Below are 17,447 nucleotides of genomic sequence, written 5' to 3' on the forward strand. Positions count from 1 at the left end.
TCTGAACAAAAATTGCTGTTTAGAAGTTGTACTGCTGTTTGCCAGTGATTTTTCTAAATATTCATGACTAAGTCACCAGTCTGAAGATACTTTCTGCAATTAAAAAAGTTTAACTATTTTAAGTAACTTATAGAATTAGCATGATTCAGAAAGTTTGTTGATAAAGAACATTTAACAATACTGAACAGTTGATTACAGAAAGACATGTCAGTGCACATACAGCAGCCAGATAAATTATGCACATCTGGATTACTTCTGGCAAGAAACACAGCTAAGTGTCTAAAGCCAAGATTACCGATCTGTCACTAACAAGATGTACATTTATTTAAAAAAACGACAAGGACTCAGTCATATTTTCTATTTCTTCATAAACTTTCCAACTCTGCATAAGGCAGCAAACAGGTGACAAAATACATTGCTCAAATAGCCAAAGGCTGTATAAACAGAAATAATTGTGACTTTCACACACATATAGTAGAATATTCATAATTTGATGTAAACTGTACTGTTCATTAGTATGGTACATTAAAAATTTAGCATAAAAATGATGTGTGATCAACATTTTAACAGAGCCAACCTCAAAATTTAGGTGAAAAGAGTTAATAAATCAGAATCAAAGAAATTACCAGAGAAAAATTACCACCATAATCTAACTCATAGTAGCAAATGTTTACATTTATACATAATTTGACATAGGAAATGTGTCTTTCCATGTCTAATACTCATGGGCAAAATCAAAGTAACCAATATTAGTGGCAGATGAAACCTATGGCATTAGACAGTTGCCCCAGGATGGCTGTTTCCTCAAACAAGCTGGTTTGCTAATTCAGTTGGTAGTCTTATTTGCAGTCTTAGCACATAGACCAAAGATTGGCATAGACAATGTAGTCCCTTCTCAGCCACATAGGATTGTTCAATCAAATTTACAACATGTTGACTGTACAGCATGGAAGTCTGCATTAGCACTACCTAGACTGTAGTAGTTCTATGGATAAATGCATGGTTTCAGTCTCCTGAACTCCTTACTCTGGTAACTTTCATAAGCATTATATTCACTTTTTTTTCTTTTTTTTTAAAAAGGTACTGAGGTAGTTAAGACTTTGCAGTCCATCTACTGCAGTCTCTGCCATATGCAAGATTGGCAGAGAAGTCTTGTAAGTATGATCTTTGAATGTCTCCTTAGATGGAACTTGCACAACTGAATTTGAAGGCTACTTTAATATTTTAACAGGTTTTACTGCTAAATTTCCCTCTCCATCCAAATGTTTAACAATCCTTTCCTTTATCTAGTTTCATGTCACTGCTCTCAATAACTTCTTACCAGCACAATTCCACCGGCTCTCTGCCAAACTAATGCTCTTTAGATAAGAGAAGACATTTTATTCCTTACTCTCTTCATACTCACGATCTATACATATTTATTTGTCTTATTTTCTTTTGTAAATTCTTCAAAGTCATTTACTGATAGCTAATGAAAGGAGAGCCCCTAAAAACAAAAATTTAACTCCACCTTACCTTTTTCTGTCATAAGAATAGTAACCCTCTAAATTTAAAACCACACAATTTAAAAAAAAAGAAAACAGTATATAAAATATAAGTTACCATAAAATACAGTTCTATGACTGCTCAGTAAATCTACAGTATGTAATTTATCTTGAAATTTAAGTACAAAACTGAAAACTGAATATAAATACAATGAGTTTAATGTTTGTTTTTGTCAGATTCTTCTCCTTTCAAGTGAGTGGTGCTTTACAAACGAAAAATATGCGCAGATTTTCATACGACAATGTTGTGTCGATGGGTAGAAAACCAGCTGCCTGCTCTTTTTTTCTGACTTTATTTTTAGTTAAATGACTGTTAGCTTTGCATAACTTAGTAATACAAAACTCTTAATGACTTACTCATACCCATAAACTAAAAGACATCATTTAAGACCAACATGGACAGACAGATAATGTAAGAGAAAGTCTTTATAAATGAAAGTGGTATGAGCTAACACTTCCTTTAGGGACCAATAGTTACATTAGGCAGAGCTGTTTCTCTCATAGTGGCAATGAGTAATAGCCAAAAATCCCTCCAGAGCAATCTGTACAAACAAATAATTCAGAAGAATACATACTGAAACATCTCTGTGGTTAAAAGCCTTTACACTTTTTGAACCATTCAGACTAGTCCTGTAGACAACTAATTATATGCAAGTTTATAGCAACCCCTATACTAAGACTGCTCAACACTTTCCTTTTTTTGCAAACCTTTTTTGAGAAGCTCAAAGACATCCATTATCGGCAGCAGACAAACCCTGGAGCTAGAATAGTGCCTTTTCTTTATCCCACAAAATTCTAAATTGCCATATACCTGTTGTGGCTTGCATTCTTCAAGAAAATTTAGGCAAAAATGTTAAAATAATAGCTGAAAATGAACATTCTAAAGAGCAAGGCAAAAACGCAGGCTAAATCAGTGACGCGGCATATTCCTGTACTGGGAATGCTGGGAGCTGATGGTGAATCTGTAGTGACAAGAGCTCGGAGACAATCAAGCTAGGCTGTACTGACTACATAGCCCTGACTCAACACATGGCCTCAGTATCCCATATCTTTGCTTAGGGCCTTCAAATGGAACCCATCATTTCCCAGGGTGAGGAGGACAGCTGGTTCCCCTGACCACACCCTCTGGATAGGGCACATACCAGCAGCCCATCCCCTCTCTGAGCTAAAAGCTAATGTAGGCAGCCCTGGAGATGTACAGTATTGAAGGCTCAGGATACAACACTGCTGCTGATGCATGATGTGGAGATTGCTCTAGTTTCACATAATTTATTTTCACCTTTTTCCTTTTAAAAACCACTTTTAAAATTGTTTATTTCGTGTACGTAATTTTCTAAGTTAATTAGATTGGAAAAGTCAAAACTTAAAAGTTAAGAAATGACAGATTTACAGTTGCCTTGCGATTTTTTTTTATTTTTTATTTTTCTCTTTGTGCATATACATTATGATACATATCTTTAATTACATGATCACACGCTATTTTTTCCACAGGACTACTGTCATATTCACATTGGATTGATGGTTAAAGGAGTAGAATTAAATTTGCACAGGGAATCTGACATTTCCTAACATTCAAATGCTTAATATTACAACCAAAAATCGCTCTTAACATAGTTTTTTGTAACACATTCATAATAACTCACTCACTGTACCATAATGTTAGTATACAATTGCATGAATCATATCAAGTTCTGATTTATCTACATTTTAATGTCAATTTTTACTATTTATTTGCTATCTATATGAATCTAATTACATGAAATGGATTGTAGTATTTATTCCTTATTACTCCAGCCTTTGTACTTCAAAATTAAACTCTGCAAAAGTTCATACCACCAAAATCCTTGGCATGTGATCTATAGAGAGTAGTCAATTGTTGAAGGTGAGGCACCTTTTTTCCCTCTCCTCTCCACAAACCTCAGTAGAACAGCTTTGGACTTTAGGCTAAAGTTATTCAGGACAGATCAACTAGTATAAATGGGCATAGCTCCACTAACTGCACTGATTTACATAAGGTGAGGACCAGGCTCATTTATTTTTGTCTCTCAATAACTCTCTCTTATTCCTTGTTGTGGAATTTTCTTGCTACCAAAGATAGTCCAAAATACAATGTTTATCCAGAGCATTTAATGTCCAGTGCAAAAATCAATATAGGTAAGAGGCCTCAACAATCAAACTTTTAGCTTGTGGGTGTGAGTAAGTCGTTAAGAGTTTTGCATTACAAAGTTATGCAAAGGTAACTCATTTCACTAAAAATAAAGTCAGAAAAATAAAGAGCAAGCAGCTGGTTTTCTAGCCATCAACACAACATCATCATATGAAATTCTGCACTTATTTTTCATTCATAAAACACCACTCACTTGAAAGGAAAAGAAACAGACAAAACCAGAGATCTTACAACATTAATTGCATGACTAACCAATGAAAAATATTAAAAAGAGCTGAAATGAAATTATGGACACATGTCAGAGACTGATAGCAAAAGATGTACCAGAAACAGAACAAACACTTTAGGGTTCAGAAAAAATAAAAAAGGGATCCCAAACAGAACAGAAAAATAAAAACAAAAAATCAGAAAGAAAAACATGAAAGGAGAATAGAAACCAAAGACAAGTTGAGGCATCCAATCAGGGAAAGGCAGGATGTTTTCCCTTCTTGATGCACAATCACATTTCTGGGAATGTGAAAGCAATATACTGTGGCTGTCAGGGGAAGAGAATTCACATTTGTAGTACTTCATGTAAGAGTCCTCTAGGAGGTTCACTCAAACAAAGGTCTCTTTGCCATCTCACGTTAAAGCTCACCCTTTTCTACCACTGCGAATTTCTGATCATTAATAGTTTACTTCCAATCTTCCAAGAGTCCACTTCTTCATATCTTACTCTTCAGCAACAGTGCACAAAGTAGCTGTACAGAAACTGATATAAGCTTTCCAGTAGCAAAACACTGTCAATGCTTCCCATTGATTACTAAGCCAAGAAGTGGCCCCAGAAAAATCAAACCACAGTCTGCTAAGAGCAGTGTGATCCAGTTGCTAATCCTTTAGCCAACAGGCTATGAAATGCTGAGGGCTTATTACATTTATTTCTTCAAGATTTGAATGACTATCCCATGACATTGCTATATGAACCATTTTGGGGAGTTACTGCTATGGATATGACATGATAGTAGACAAATAGAATGGTACTCAAACTACTGAATGTTATGTTTAACAATCACATCATAAGTAAACTGAAATTTCCAGAGAAAATAAACTAGCTTGTAAAATGGCATTAAGTAATCAATATAGTAAAGTCAGTCTACGGGTAAAGCTTGTCTCCCACACCTTAAATGAACCCTGCTAATTCACTTGCATTCATTTATTCAAGATTCTCTTAATTTCATATCCCTTCTATTGTGTTGCAGGACTGTTACCGATGTTCTGAGTTTTATTTTTAGCAACTTTGTTTCTTTAAGTAAGCCCACAGTTGGTCCAGCTCCACAAAACAAGGTTATATTCTTCTGGAAGAAAAAGTGCATATGCGGAAATTCTGAAAACCATCCGGTGTAGTGCAGAGCTGTAAGGAAACATTTGACAAATTTTCTTGCCAGACACATGTACAAACATATCCTAGTAGATTGTTAAATTCTTCTGAGGTCAGTCATTGAAAAGATTAAGCACAAATGGCAAGCACAAAATCCCCAAACAGAAATTAAATGGGTAAAAACAAAATTGCATAATAGTGTTCCAGATCAGGTACAATTATGTTATACCTTGGAAAAATGATTACTTTTACAGGTAAAATGTTATATACCCATATTAAATGTTTTTACTGAGTGCTTAACACTAATTACTAATGTTTCAGATTTAGAATGAATAGACAAGGAACCTGACTCTAGAAATCAGGTTATTTCACCTAAAACTGATTTCCAGTAAATTCCTAATAGTTTATATCATGCAACAGTAGCTTGTTTTATTGCATAAGTACGTTATGATTCAACCCACTTTAGGTTACTGTCCAGGTATGTTGTAATGACTAGAACATTAAACTCTCTACCAGCAGAGGGGGACCTCTATTGTGATTTCTTTCTTTGAAAACATTCAAAAGGCAGTCTTCTAAATCCATTAGTGAATCTCTTGTGCATTCTTATAAGACACACATATGGGACTAAGCGAGTACTCTTCCTTCTCACAAGCACCCCAAGAAATATAGTTAACAAGCCTAAAGCTATATTGCTTGTTTGGTCTATGTTGATCATACTATGCATCTAAATTTCTGAAGCGATTAGTGTGAAAAGTAACATTACTCTTGTTTTAGGGGAAATGTACTCTAGTTTTAAGTTTTGTGAGGGTTTTGAGCCATTATTTATAATACCCTGTTAGATGTTTATAAATTTCCTTTCTCTACTAGAATCTCTGAAGATTTTTCTGGCACACAAACCATCATGTCTCTTCTTGGCGTACTTGGTCTAAGTCTTTAAAAGATTAAAGTCTCAATAGAACTGCGAGCTATTATCACTGTTTTACACATGGGTAGACAAGCACAGAAATCAAGCGACTTCTCCCGTGGTTGTAAAGGAAGTCTCTAGCAAACGCAAGGAAAGAACCTGGTTCAGATCTGTGCTTCAGCTACAGTGTATTTGTAATGACTTACCTAATAAGTGACACCATTAGTTTTAGGCCTTAATTTAACTCTCCCAGAAACTTGACCTCACCTCCTTTCCTGCAAATTTTATCAATTGCTAAATGAAGAAACTGAGACTATAAATTAACATTCATAGTGACAAAAAATAACATTATGTTAGTCTACAAAGGGTGTTTTTTTCTATTAGTCAGTGATGGATTGAAGAGCTATGATCAAGAAAAAATCTCCTTAGACTAAGTAGCATTTTAAATTAAGTCAAATTTTAGGCTTAAAACTAAAATTTGCCTATATTAGGGAATTTTCAGCATTTGGTAGTCAAGCCATTAAAAAGGACTTTTTGTACATCAGTATACACACACTATTTCTTATACACTAAACATAATTTAAATAGATTTCAGACTTAATATACTAAAGGTGTCAACCAAAAATAAAATATTTTTAGCTACAGCTATAAAAATGTTTGTTATTCATCTAGAAATACAAATAGAACTACAAATCAAGAAGCTTGGGCATAACATGCTCCCTTCAGGAAACACACCTTCCATAGTTTCTCATATTCTGCAATATTTGAAGTTTACAAGTGGTCTTAAGGAACAGTCCCAATGCCTTATGGTGACAAACGCATGGATCACCGTGACAAGATTAAAATCGGAGGGGGGGGGGGGGAAATGGAAAAAAATATTTTGGCTACATTTGGCATCTCTAGATTTGAATGTTTAACCATGTGTCTCTAATGTGCTCTTCATAGTTTTATTAAAGGACAAAAATAAAGGCTACTTTAAGAGCTGAGAGCTGACATGGTATTGAAAGCTTTAGCAGAGCTGCCCTTCAAAATCCTGGATGGATTATGAATTCATTTTCAGGGGCCAAAAAGAATTTCAACAGAAAAGAAGGTTCCTACACTGGGTTTTATTTTCTAAAACTTCAGGATTTTGAAGAGCAGCTTTGCTAGAGGTTTCAATACTATGTCAGCTCTCAGCTCCTAAGGTGGTCCTTTGTTTTGTATTTAAAGAAATTAGTCACTGTATGATGCATGTTTACCAAAAGCACTTCGATTTTCTGAAAACAAATTACAATTGTTCTTAAACCTCTCTTTCTTTGGCCATAGGTATTTGAAACAGAGTTTTGTGGAACACCACCACAGGTGAGTCTGTGGGCCTTTGACAAACATTTTTCAATTTTGACAATTTCATATAACAACCAACATACAGACTGCCCTTTTCGGGGCCAATATGAAAGTATAGCCTTGTGAGTTTCTGCTTTTAGCACAGGGGTTCTCAGGCTTTTGTACTGGTGACCCCTTTCACAAAGCAAGCCTCTGAGTGTGACCCTCGCTTATACATTAAAAACACGTTTTTCTATATTTAGCAAAGCAGAGTTTGGGGTGGAGGCTGATAGCTCAGGACCCCCCATGTTATAACCTCACGACCTCCTGAGAGGTCCCAACCCCCAGTCTGTGAACCCCCGTTTTAGCACCTGTCTCATCATGTAAAGGTTTAGTATGTCCCTGAAATACTCAATCTGCCTATATTCGTTGTTTCATGAAAGAAAAAAAAAGATACAAAATTAAGAATTCCTTTAACAGAGTTTAGCTTTTTTTTGCTCTCAATGCACCCCCCCTCGATTTAAGGTAAAAGGACTACAAAGATGAGTCAGAGAATTCGTGTTTCACATGAAGAGCTACCTCTTCTAGATGGAGGAGGCACATCACAATCTCAGAGATGACTTCCTAAAAGACTAAAGGACAAATATTTAGATATAATGTGAAAGTAAAATGATTCAATTTCCTGCCACCCTGAAATACAGAAAAGTTGATATGCCCTGACAAAGCCCCATAGTATTATAAACTCTCTGGCTCCTAGGGCCTGTTTGCCTTAATAAATATAAAGTACAGGCAACTCTGTGTTCTTTGAAAGCTTCTGGTGTTTGATGTTGTTTCATGACTGGCATACATTATATTATATTATATTTAAGGTGATACTGAAAGTTTACATATGGAATGTTACTACGAGAACCACTAAAGCTTAAGGACTGCAAACTGAGCAGGGTTTCCCATGATTACTTGTGACATTTTTACCTCTTCTCTTTTGCAGAGGGTGGATGATCCAACCAAATGGCCTCAAGAGTTTATAGATTCCTAGAACCCACATTTAAGCAGATAAAGATGCTAATAAGCAGCTCAGAGACTACCAGATCTGCCTCTGCCGGAAGGCTCTTTCAGTGGAGCGTTGTTCAGTGGAAACTATAGCTCCTTTCCCCAACCCCTTTTATCAGCCAGAAATTGAGTTGTCAGAACAGGTATAATGGTTGTAGTGATGACACAATTTTCTTATCAGTCCCAACAACAAAAACCACGAAGAAGGAAACATTTTTCAATTTCTTTGAGCATTACAGAGTAGTCATCTAGCTGAACTCCTAAGATGCAATGGTGACTGATGATCCAAGTTTGATTGTCCTACTCTCGTCCGTCTCTATTGAAGGGGCAGGCAGATACACTGTCCAGAGTGCAGCCAGCTGAAAAAGTGTTGAACTTGTGGAATCCTGTGGTGTTTGGCAGGACTTCTGCCAGAGTTTTCCTGGCTTTCTGTAGGACTACATAAGCTTCTTGCAGAGCACTTTGTGAAGCCCATGCTGCAAATTCCTTTAATAGGTGCCATACTTTTCAGAAACAGTACCTTATACCAAGTCTAACAAATCTCATTTAAACTTGACTCCTAAAGATGCACAGAATTCTGTACTGAGAATAGAACAAGCAATTAGGATCCCCTCTCGTGGGCATTGGAAAAAACTCTGATTCATGTTTAAAGCTTTCCTTTTGAGTTCACTAGAAGTATAGCACTTAACAGACTAGACAGTACAACTTCTCCACTAAACACTAAAAAACAGTCTGTGAAATTCCCCATTCTGCAGCAACACAAATATGCAAACGATGCCACTATGCAGACTAGCGTAATCACTTTTTGCCTATTAATGAAACCTTAAAGAAACTTTGTAAGCCAGTCAGTACTACATAAATGCTAATAGATCAATGTCTGAACAAGAAGTATACTATATATTTTTCACATGTATAAACTCAACTTGGAAAATGAATAATATATATCAAGAATATAAAAGAATAGCGTAACAAACAATACTTTTATAAAAACAGATGTTTCAAATTAAAATAATCCTGAGAATTATGGACCATTTAAAGTCAAGGGGCTGCAGAGGGACCAATGACAATATTTAACTTTGCAAATTCAACACTTATGTATTGACATTTCACATGCTCAAAAATCCATTGCATGGGAATATTACATCTGCATGTAGTTAATATTATACAACAATTACATGGATTAAATGGACTGTCAACCTGAAATCTAGCAAATTAAAATAAACAAGATAAAAACAGATTCAGATATTACACCTTCCCTGAAGTCCCCAGGCCACTTTTTGTGGGTTTAATACAAAATTATTCTCTTCTCTCCCCACTTTACTGTGAAAGAGCCACAAAAACTGAGAATATTAAGTCCATACCTTAGCCAACGCCCATTAATGTCAATGGAAAAACTGCCACTGATTTCTATAGGCTTTGGGTCAGGCCCTTTATGGGGAGATAATGAAACTGACGATACACAAAATGTCATCAGATGAACAAAATGAACGACAAGGTAAGTAAATGTATTTGTATTTGGGGGAGGGGGAGGAAGATGTTCTTTGTGTCACTAAGACGACATTTTGAAAGTATCTTCCCATTTGTGTTATCTACATATTAAATAATGGAGGGATTCCGCATCAATATCTCATACATTATGACTGTTTGTTGTATCATTTGGAAATAAATCCAAGAACAAAAACCCATTGAAGAATCCAAACTAACATCAGACTAGTCTGTAAGTCTTTCCTAAAAGTTTCTAAAAGCCTAAGAATTAAAGTAGCATCATCCACATTGCTATAGTTAAATTTACGGCAATATTCATGTAGATTATAACTCTGCAGTAAAAACTGCATCAATTTAGAGACTGATGTACAAATTCTAGAGTCTAGAAACACATTTTTAAAGTTAATTTATAGAAAGGTATTTTCAGTACAATTTCAGGAAAATATTTAAATATTGTGATTCATTGACCAATTCACTTGATAGTTTTTGCAGCATTTGACCAGTTCTGTAGGTGGCAGAATATTACATACTGAATTATCTGATGAATGTGTTATTTGAATAATGTATATGCCTCAAAAATTTTAGGTGTGTTCAGATAGCTCTAATTTTCAGTTAGGCTGAATATAAACATACACCCAAAAACAGAATAATTTTTACTCACTGGCTAAAATAGATTAATTTAAAAATAGAATTTTTCCAAGATAAAAATAGAGAGATGATTGACAGTGTTGTCAATGCAGTGATGTGCTTACAAGTACCGCCATAATCCAGGCCATGATGCTTTGAAGACCGTTTGTCAAGTTCCAGTCAATTCAAAAGCACTGTGATGTTAAATGAAATGGCTGAACCTGGAAACACAGTAAAAATAAAAGATTGTCCCATGGTTAGGGCATTACCCTGAAATTTGGGATCCCAGAGTTCAATTCCCTGCTCTAAAACAGTTTGCCCATGAGATTGTAGGCAAATCTCTTAGACCCAGATTTTTAAAGGTATTTAGGAATTAAACTCCCACTGATTTCAATCTGTCCCGTAGTTTCTGTGTGCCTCAATTCCCTATCCGTAAAGTGGGGATAAGAAGACTTCCTTACATCACAGAGAGTTGTGAGGATAAATATATTAAGATTAGACTCGCAGACTTTAAGGCCGGAAGAGACCATCATGATCATCTAGTCTGACCTCCTGCACATTGCAGGCCACAGAATATTACCCACCCACTCCTGTAATAGACCCAAAACCTGTGGCTGAGATACTGAAGTCCTCAAATCATGATTTAAAGACTTCAAGTGACAAAGAATCCACCATATACACTAGTTCAGGGGTAGGCAACCTACGGCACACATGCCGAAGGCGGCACACGAGCTGATTCTCAGTGGCACTCGCACCACCCGGGTCCTGGCCATCGGTCCAGGGGGCTCTGCATTTTAATTTAATTTTAAATGAAGCTTCCTAAACATTTTAAAAACTTTATTTACTTTACATACAATAATAGTTTAGTTATATATTATAGACTTATAGAAAGAGACCTTCTAAAAATGTTAAAATGTATGACTGGCACGCGAAACCTTAAATTAGAGTGAATAAATGAAGACTCGGCACACCTCTTCTGAAAAGTTGCCGACCCCTGCACTAGTTTAAATTGGCACATGACACATGATGCAGAGAAAGGCAAACCCCCCAGGGTCTCTACCAATCTGACCCTGAGTAAAAATTCCGTCCCAACCCCAAATATGGTGATCAGTTAGACCCTGAGCCAGACACCCACCAGTCAAACACCTAGGAAAGAATTCTCTGTAGTAATTCAAAGCCCTCCTCATCTAGTGTCTCATCAGGGGCTGTTGGAAATATTTGCTGCTAGCAGTTGCAAATCAACTACATGCCATTGTAGGCAGTCTGATCATATCATCCCCTTCATAAACTTATCAAGCTCAATCTTGAAGCTAGCTAGGTTTTTTGCCTTCACTGTTCCCCTTGGAAGGCTGTTCCAGAAATTCACTTCTCTGACGGCTAGAAAACATTATGAGACACTCAAATGCTACAGTAATGGGGGCCATATAAACACCTAAGATAGACAGATGATACAGTAGAGAAACAGCTGGATCTTCCAGTACCCTTATTTGGAATCTACAGAAACTCCGCCCCATTACCTAATGCCCCAAGTAATTCTCTCCATAAGATAACATGAAATGACATTCTGCTTACATTATATATATATTAAGTATATATATAAAAACCCTAAAGATTCCAGTACAAACCCTCCTCCCCCACAAAAATATACTGAAAAACAGACTTCTTAATGCATCCTCAGGACTAAGAAAAATGTCAGTTGGAACATGTGCAACATTGCCTCAACAAAGCAAGCAAAAGACGAAGGTTGAATTTGAAATTGCCTTGCTTTTGTCTTAGACACAACTGGTTTGTTATTTTTTATGCAGCGTTTTGATAGTGAAATTGCACTGTTATGAACACTAAAGGTAGGACAACTGAGCAGAGAGGGGAGCAGAGTAATAAAAACAAGGATGAGTCTTCACTTTTCCAGAGAAGTACATAACTATTCTGAGACGTTTTTTTCTCAAGGGACAAGAGTTCTAGTCTCAGTTCTGCTATCAGTCTGCTGCATGACCTTAGGCAAGTCATGGCACCGCTCTGTGCCTCTGTTTCCCATCCCTCTTTGTTTAGACTGTTTAGAGTTGTTTAGAGTTCTGCAGCACCGTCTTGGGGACCGTCTTTTACAGTATGTCTATATTGCAATTAAAAACCCGCAGCTGTCCTGTTCCAGCTGACTTGGGCTCATGCTAAGGGGCAGTTTAATTGCCAAGTAGACATTTAGGCTCGGCCTGAAGCCCGGGCTCTAGGACCCTGCTAAGGGACCCCTAGCCCAAGCCTCTGTCGCAGATGTCTAATTGCAGTGAAGACAAACCCTCAGTGTGCATTTGTGCATATCCTCACACAACGGGGCCTCAGTCACTGGCTCTACGTCAGCAGAAGATGCTCTCTCGCCAATATTACTCCAGTTCTGTGAGAGACAGAAGTTATTATGCTGACAGGAGAAAGCTCTCCATCGGCATAGAGCATCTTCACCCGATGCACTACAGCGGCGCAGCTGTATCAGTGCAGCTGTGCTGATGTATCGCTTCTAGTGTAGACCTGCCCATAGACAAAGAGGGGTGACAGATTGTTGTAATAAGACAGAAATCCAATGTCTTTGTTAAGACCATGGTTTTTAGTGTCTAATGGCTATGAATTTCAGTTCCGTGACCTTTTGAATGTGTTGTGCTTGTTTCCTTTGAAGACACAGACTGAGAAGTCACATATGGAGTGATCCTTTCTGAAAAGTGTTCACCTTTGGGTGACATGTTTTTGTCTTACTTTTCTGTACGAGTTCATTCATGAGGGCAGTGATTGTCTGGAACCCCCTCTCATCTCATCATCAGAAGCAAGCTCCCTACAGACCAGGATCCACCAACTCAAAGCAGCACCAGACCCTGCCATCATAACAGATGCAAAATCTGCAGACATACCTCCACTGCTACAATGATCAATACCTCCCGCAATACACCTTTCAAGATCCATGGGACCTACACATTCCTATCACATGTGGTACCTTATCCAGTACATTAAACACCCCAATAACTATCAAACTAACAAACATTATCTAATTCACCCACAGGCAAGCAAGACAAGCATACTGGACAACAGAACAATTTCAAAAAGAAGAACTGAACAAGTAAATTAACAGAAGTATTTTAGATACATTTTACATTCATTGTAATCCAGATCAGGAGCAGATGCTATTGGTTTATCAATAACTATACTGTTTATACAAACATATTAGATACAGTGCTCTCAGTTTAGAAAGTTTTCATATGTAAAATGACTCCATTTCTCTGTGTGTCTACCATAACCGATATGGCTATATTCAGAAAACAGGACTCCAGCATGTGCAAAGAGGCGTTTGCCTTGATTTAGGAAAGGCAGCATTACCCACTTATCTTATGATTAGTGCCACCTATTTTCCAAACATCACTGGCTGTCTCTGGCATTTCTGACATAGCTTATACTACTGCCACTTTTAATCTCTGCACCTTATTCTGCATCCGGTTATCTCCAAATCAAGATATACATCAGCATTACAGTCAAACAAATATGTCTTGAATTTCAAAACATCTCTGTATGAAAGTAATATAACTTTGCTTTAAAAGAAAGACTTTCTAAAAGAAAGTATGGGAAAAAAGCATAATTTTTCTGAAGCCCAAACATGATAACCTCTTATTAACAGCACTTATCAACCTGAACAGCAGTGTCTGTCTGAAGAAGGAACACATATAACATTAAAACAGTTCTTAACTGTTCATATAAAAATGTTTTACAAAATTACAAGATGAAGCAAGTATCTTTAAAAACAATTTCCAGAAGACAGGCTGACAAGTCATTCATGTCTAATAAAACCAACCCAATCATATGAAAATAAGTCAAATTCTTTAAGTGTGGTAAGTAATAATATCTGCCCTTTCAAACACACACAGTGTACATGGTTTGGTAATATCAGTACATTCATTGATTCAGTCATTTGGGCATTTCAGCCAATTTTGAAATATCACTCTGCATACATGGTCCTTAAACACACCCAAAAAATTAGTGTGATGAAGTGTCATAATTCTCTTCTGATTGACCAAATGCTCAGAAGCACAAGGCCTAGAGCAGATGACTTAATTCAGACTGAATAATTCAATCAAATAGAAAAGTTAATAAGCATAATACAAGTATACTCTTTAGGATGCTGGGAAGGCCAATGGAAAGAGTGTAGTGGTAAAGCTGAAATGTGTTTTGTTTCAGTATTCCAATCTGCTAGACATTATGCCATCACTGTATGCCCTAATAAGTTTCTATTGATTACTATGACCTACAGCTACACAGAAAGCTAGTTAAATGCAGAATTTTCTAACATGTAATTTCACCACACTAGTCAAAGTTACAGCAAATACTGAAACTCTAAAGATCAACCAAAATTTCCGAATAAGATTGTTGGAGTCTAGTTTCTAATAATTACAAAAGCTATTTCAATTATTCAATATTGTATTAATCTTATACACGTATTCAACTATAACCAAATTCTGAAAAAGAGGTGAATATGAAAAGAGGAGCACAATACATTGCAATGATACACCTAGATTTGTATTTTGACTTTTAGCACGATAAGGATTTTCCCATTAATTCATAAACAAATCACTGATTAACTGTATGCCTTGAAAGTAACAGCAAAAAGCAGTGAAGATAATTAAAAAATGTGCATGGGAAACACAGTACAATGGAACTGAGGTGAAGCTGTAATTTAAATCGTAAGTTCTTCAAGGCTAGGATCATAACACTAAAATACATTGCAAACTGATGGCATTACTAACAAAAATTATAAAAGATAAAAGTGAAGATAATCTGGCATCATATTTTACTAAATTTAATAACTGAATACCAAGAGTAATTGAAAGCAAATTTTCCGTAATTAGCCTGGCAAACTTCACTGTTCAACATTCATTTTCTGCTTCTCTTACTCACGTGAATAGTCTAATTAGATGTCAATGGAACCATTTGAGTGAATAAAAGGAGCAGGTAGAGCTCCTAAAATCAGATACTAATAATTCTCTTGATTAGCATCACCTATCCCAAGAATTTCATTTTGTATATTTACTAAAAACATAACAAAAAGAGAACAATCAAAACAGCAACTCAGGGTATCTTGTTCCTTACAGTAAAGTCTAGAAGTTAATGCAACCATATGCCAAACTCGGTTTTGAGAGCAAGCAGGAGTAAGAATCAATTAGTGAAACTTCTACTAGCAGATAGAAAAAAAGTACCTTACTCCTAAGACCACCCATTTGTTTTATTACCTAATGCTTCAATGCACAACAATAATATAGCTAAAAGGCTGCACTGCAATTTTTACTAACACCAGCTGAGTCAGAAATAGCAATGACAGAGTTTGCTATGAGCTGAAGGCTATCCGTGCAACTGATTAAAAGGGTATTACACATGATAGTTCTACTCCTCAAACCAAAGCAGCTCAAACCACTACCAATTAACTGCCAATGGAGGTGGGGGTGGGGGGGAATTGAAAATCAAAAGGAATGAAGCAAGGCCAGATAAATTAACAACAATTTTCCCTTTTACATCTAAGAAGTGGTCAGTAAAAGGAGTTGTGAGTACTAATCGAAATATATGATGGTGTTTATTAGCCTGCATTATAGAAAGAGGTCTGTAAGAGTTGACTGCCAGGCACATTGAAGTGGCATGATGCAACATTCACTTTTCATGAGTAATGATACATCAGTAATAAAACATTCAAACAATGTGTGTTCTGTTAATCTTTTAACATTTGTTAGTATTTATTTAGAAACCAATAATACTGAGATTGGTATTCGATGTTTTCTCAATGGCCGTTATAAAAAAATAAGTAGATTTAAGCAATCACAATATAGGCAGTCTACCTCAACAGATTTGCTTGTCCTAAGAGTTTTTAACATATAATTTATATATTATACACACACACCCTCCTCTGCACACACCCTACAGATCACAAAATAAGAAGCACGGGCACATAATTAAGGGGTCCACAGAGCTCATAAAGAAAGTGCAACGACCTTGTTAGTGTTTGGCCTTTCTATCGCACTCAGGCTCATTGTAAAACAGTCACCCATGAAAGTACTTTAAAAAGCTGTTTTTCTTTTTATATTTATAGCATGATTTTACAATACACCTTTCAAGTTTTAAAGAAGCTGGTACTGCTGTATATTTTCTTGACAAATTCAACATGAATCGCACAAACTTTCTAATTTACAACTTTCAGAAATCTGAATGCTTTTCAATACTGGGGTTTTCAACTTTGCAATTTAATGACAATCCTGCCTTTGGCCTTTCCTGACCTGTTGTGAAGTAAATCAGGCACACTAATGTGGACTAACAAGTCTTTTTCACACTGTTCGATCACCCTGCATCACTTTTCTCCACTGACACAGCCTCTCTCCCACTCTCTGTCTAGCCATCCTCCCTCAAAGCAAACAAAATGGTCACTGTAACCCCCGCATTACTGCTCATTAGATCACAGGTTAGTCAAGTGGAACTGCCCGAGGTTCCCAAAGGAGAGCTATACTTCAAAAAATCTGTCCATGTCAAATGAAGAAAAAACCCCTGAGCATGGGGTCACCCAGATCAATGATCAAAAGAGACTGAGAATGGTTGGGGGGGGGGGGAGAGAAAGAGGGAGAAACGTTTTTTGTTTAAAAAAAAAAAGCCTTCTGTATAATAAATCAGAATCCAAAGATGCTATGCATTTTCTTCCCCTTGACAACAAGATGCTACTTTCATTTCAACATGAAACAACTTGTTTTTGAATAGATAATGTTTTAAGCGTTAAAACTGAGACTTTGTGAAACTCAAGACTATACTCTTCACAAAATAAATACAGCCAAGACAGATAGCTACAGAAAATATTTTGGATGTTTCTATCACCAGAGAGGGACAGCCTCTGAGAAATAATCCACATATTTGGTAATTAAAAACTAAAACTATACTTGAATTTCATTATGCTTCAAAATAATGGTAACATATTGGCCTCCAAAGGGGGGGGGGGTGAAATCATACAAAGTC

At 36.4% G+C, this 17,447-nt stretch overlaps 1 protein-coding gene across 8 annotated transcripts in view; it reads right to left on the minus strand.

Moving 5' to 3' along the window:
- The window catches only part of ARL15 (ADP ribosylation factor like GTPase 15), a 369,916-nt gene that overhangs the window by 178,120 nt on the left and 174,349 nt on the right, over nt 1-17,447 (minus strand). The window contains exon 5 of one of the 8 annotated variants that reach the window (XM_050947142.1): nt 296-5,101. The exons of the other annotated variants lie outside the window; for them this stretch is intronic. Within the exon in view, the coding sequence (XP_050803099.1) occupies nt 5,036-5,101 (66 nt within the window). The 3' untranslated portion in view covers nt 296-5,035. Of the gene's footprint in view, nt 1-295; nt 5,102-17,447 lie in introns of those variants that run through there. 8 annotated transcript variants of the gene reach the window in all.

Source organism: Gopherus flavomarginatus, chromosome 3, assembly GCF_025201925.1.
Source record: "Gopherus flavomarginatus isolate rGopFla2 chromosome 3, rGopFla2.mat.asm, whole genome shotgun sequence".
In the NCBI taxonomy this organism is placed as follows: Eukaryota; Metazoa; Chordata; order Testudines; family Testudinidae; genus Gopherus; species Gopherus flavomarginatus.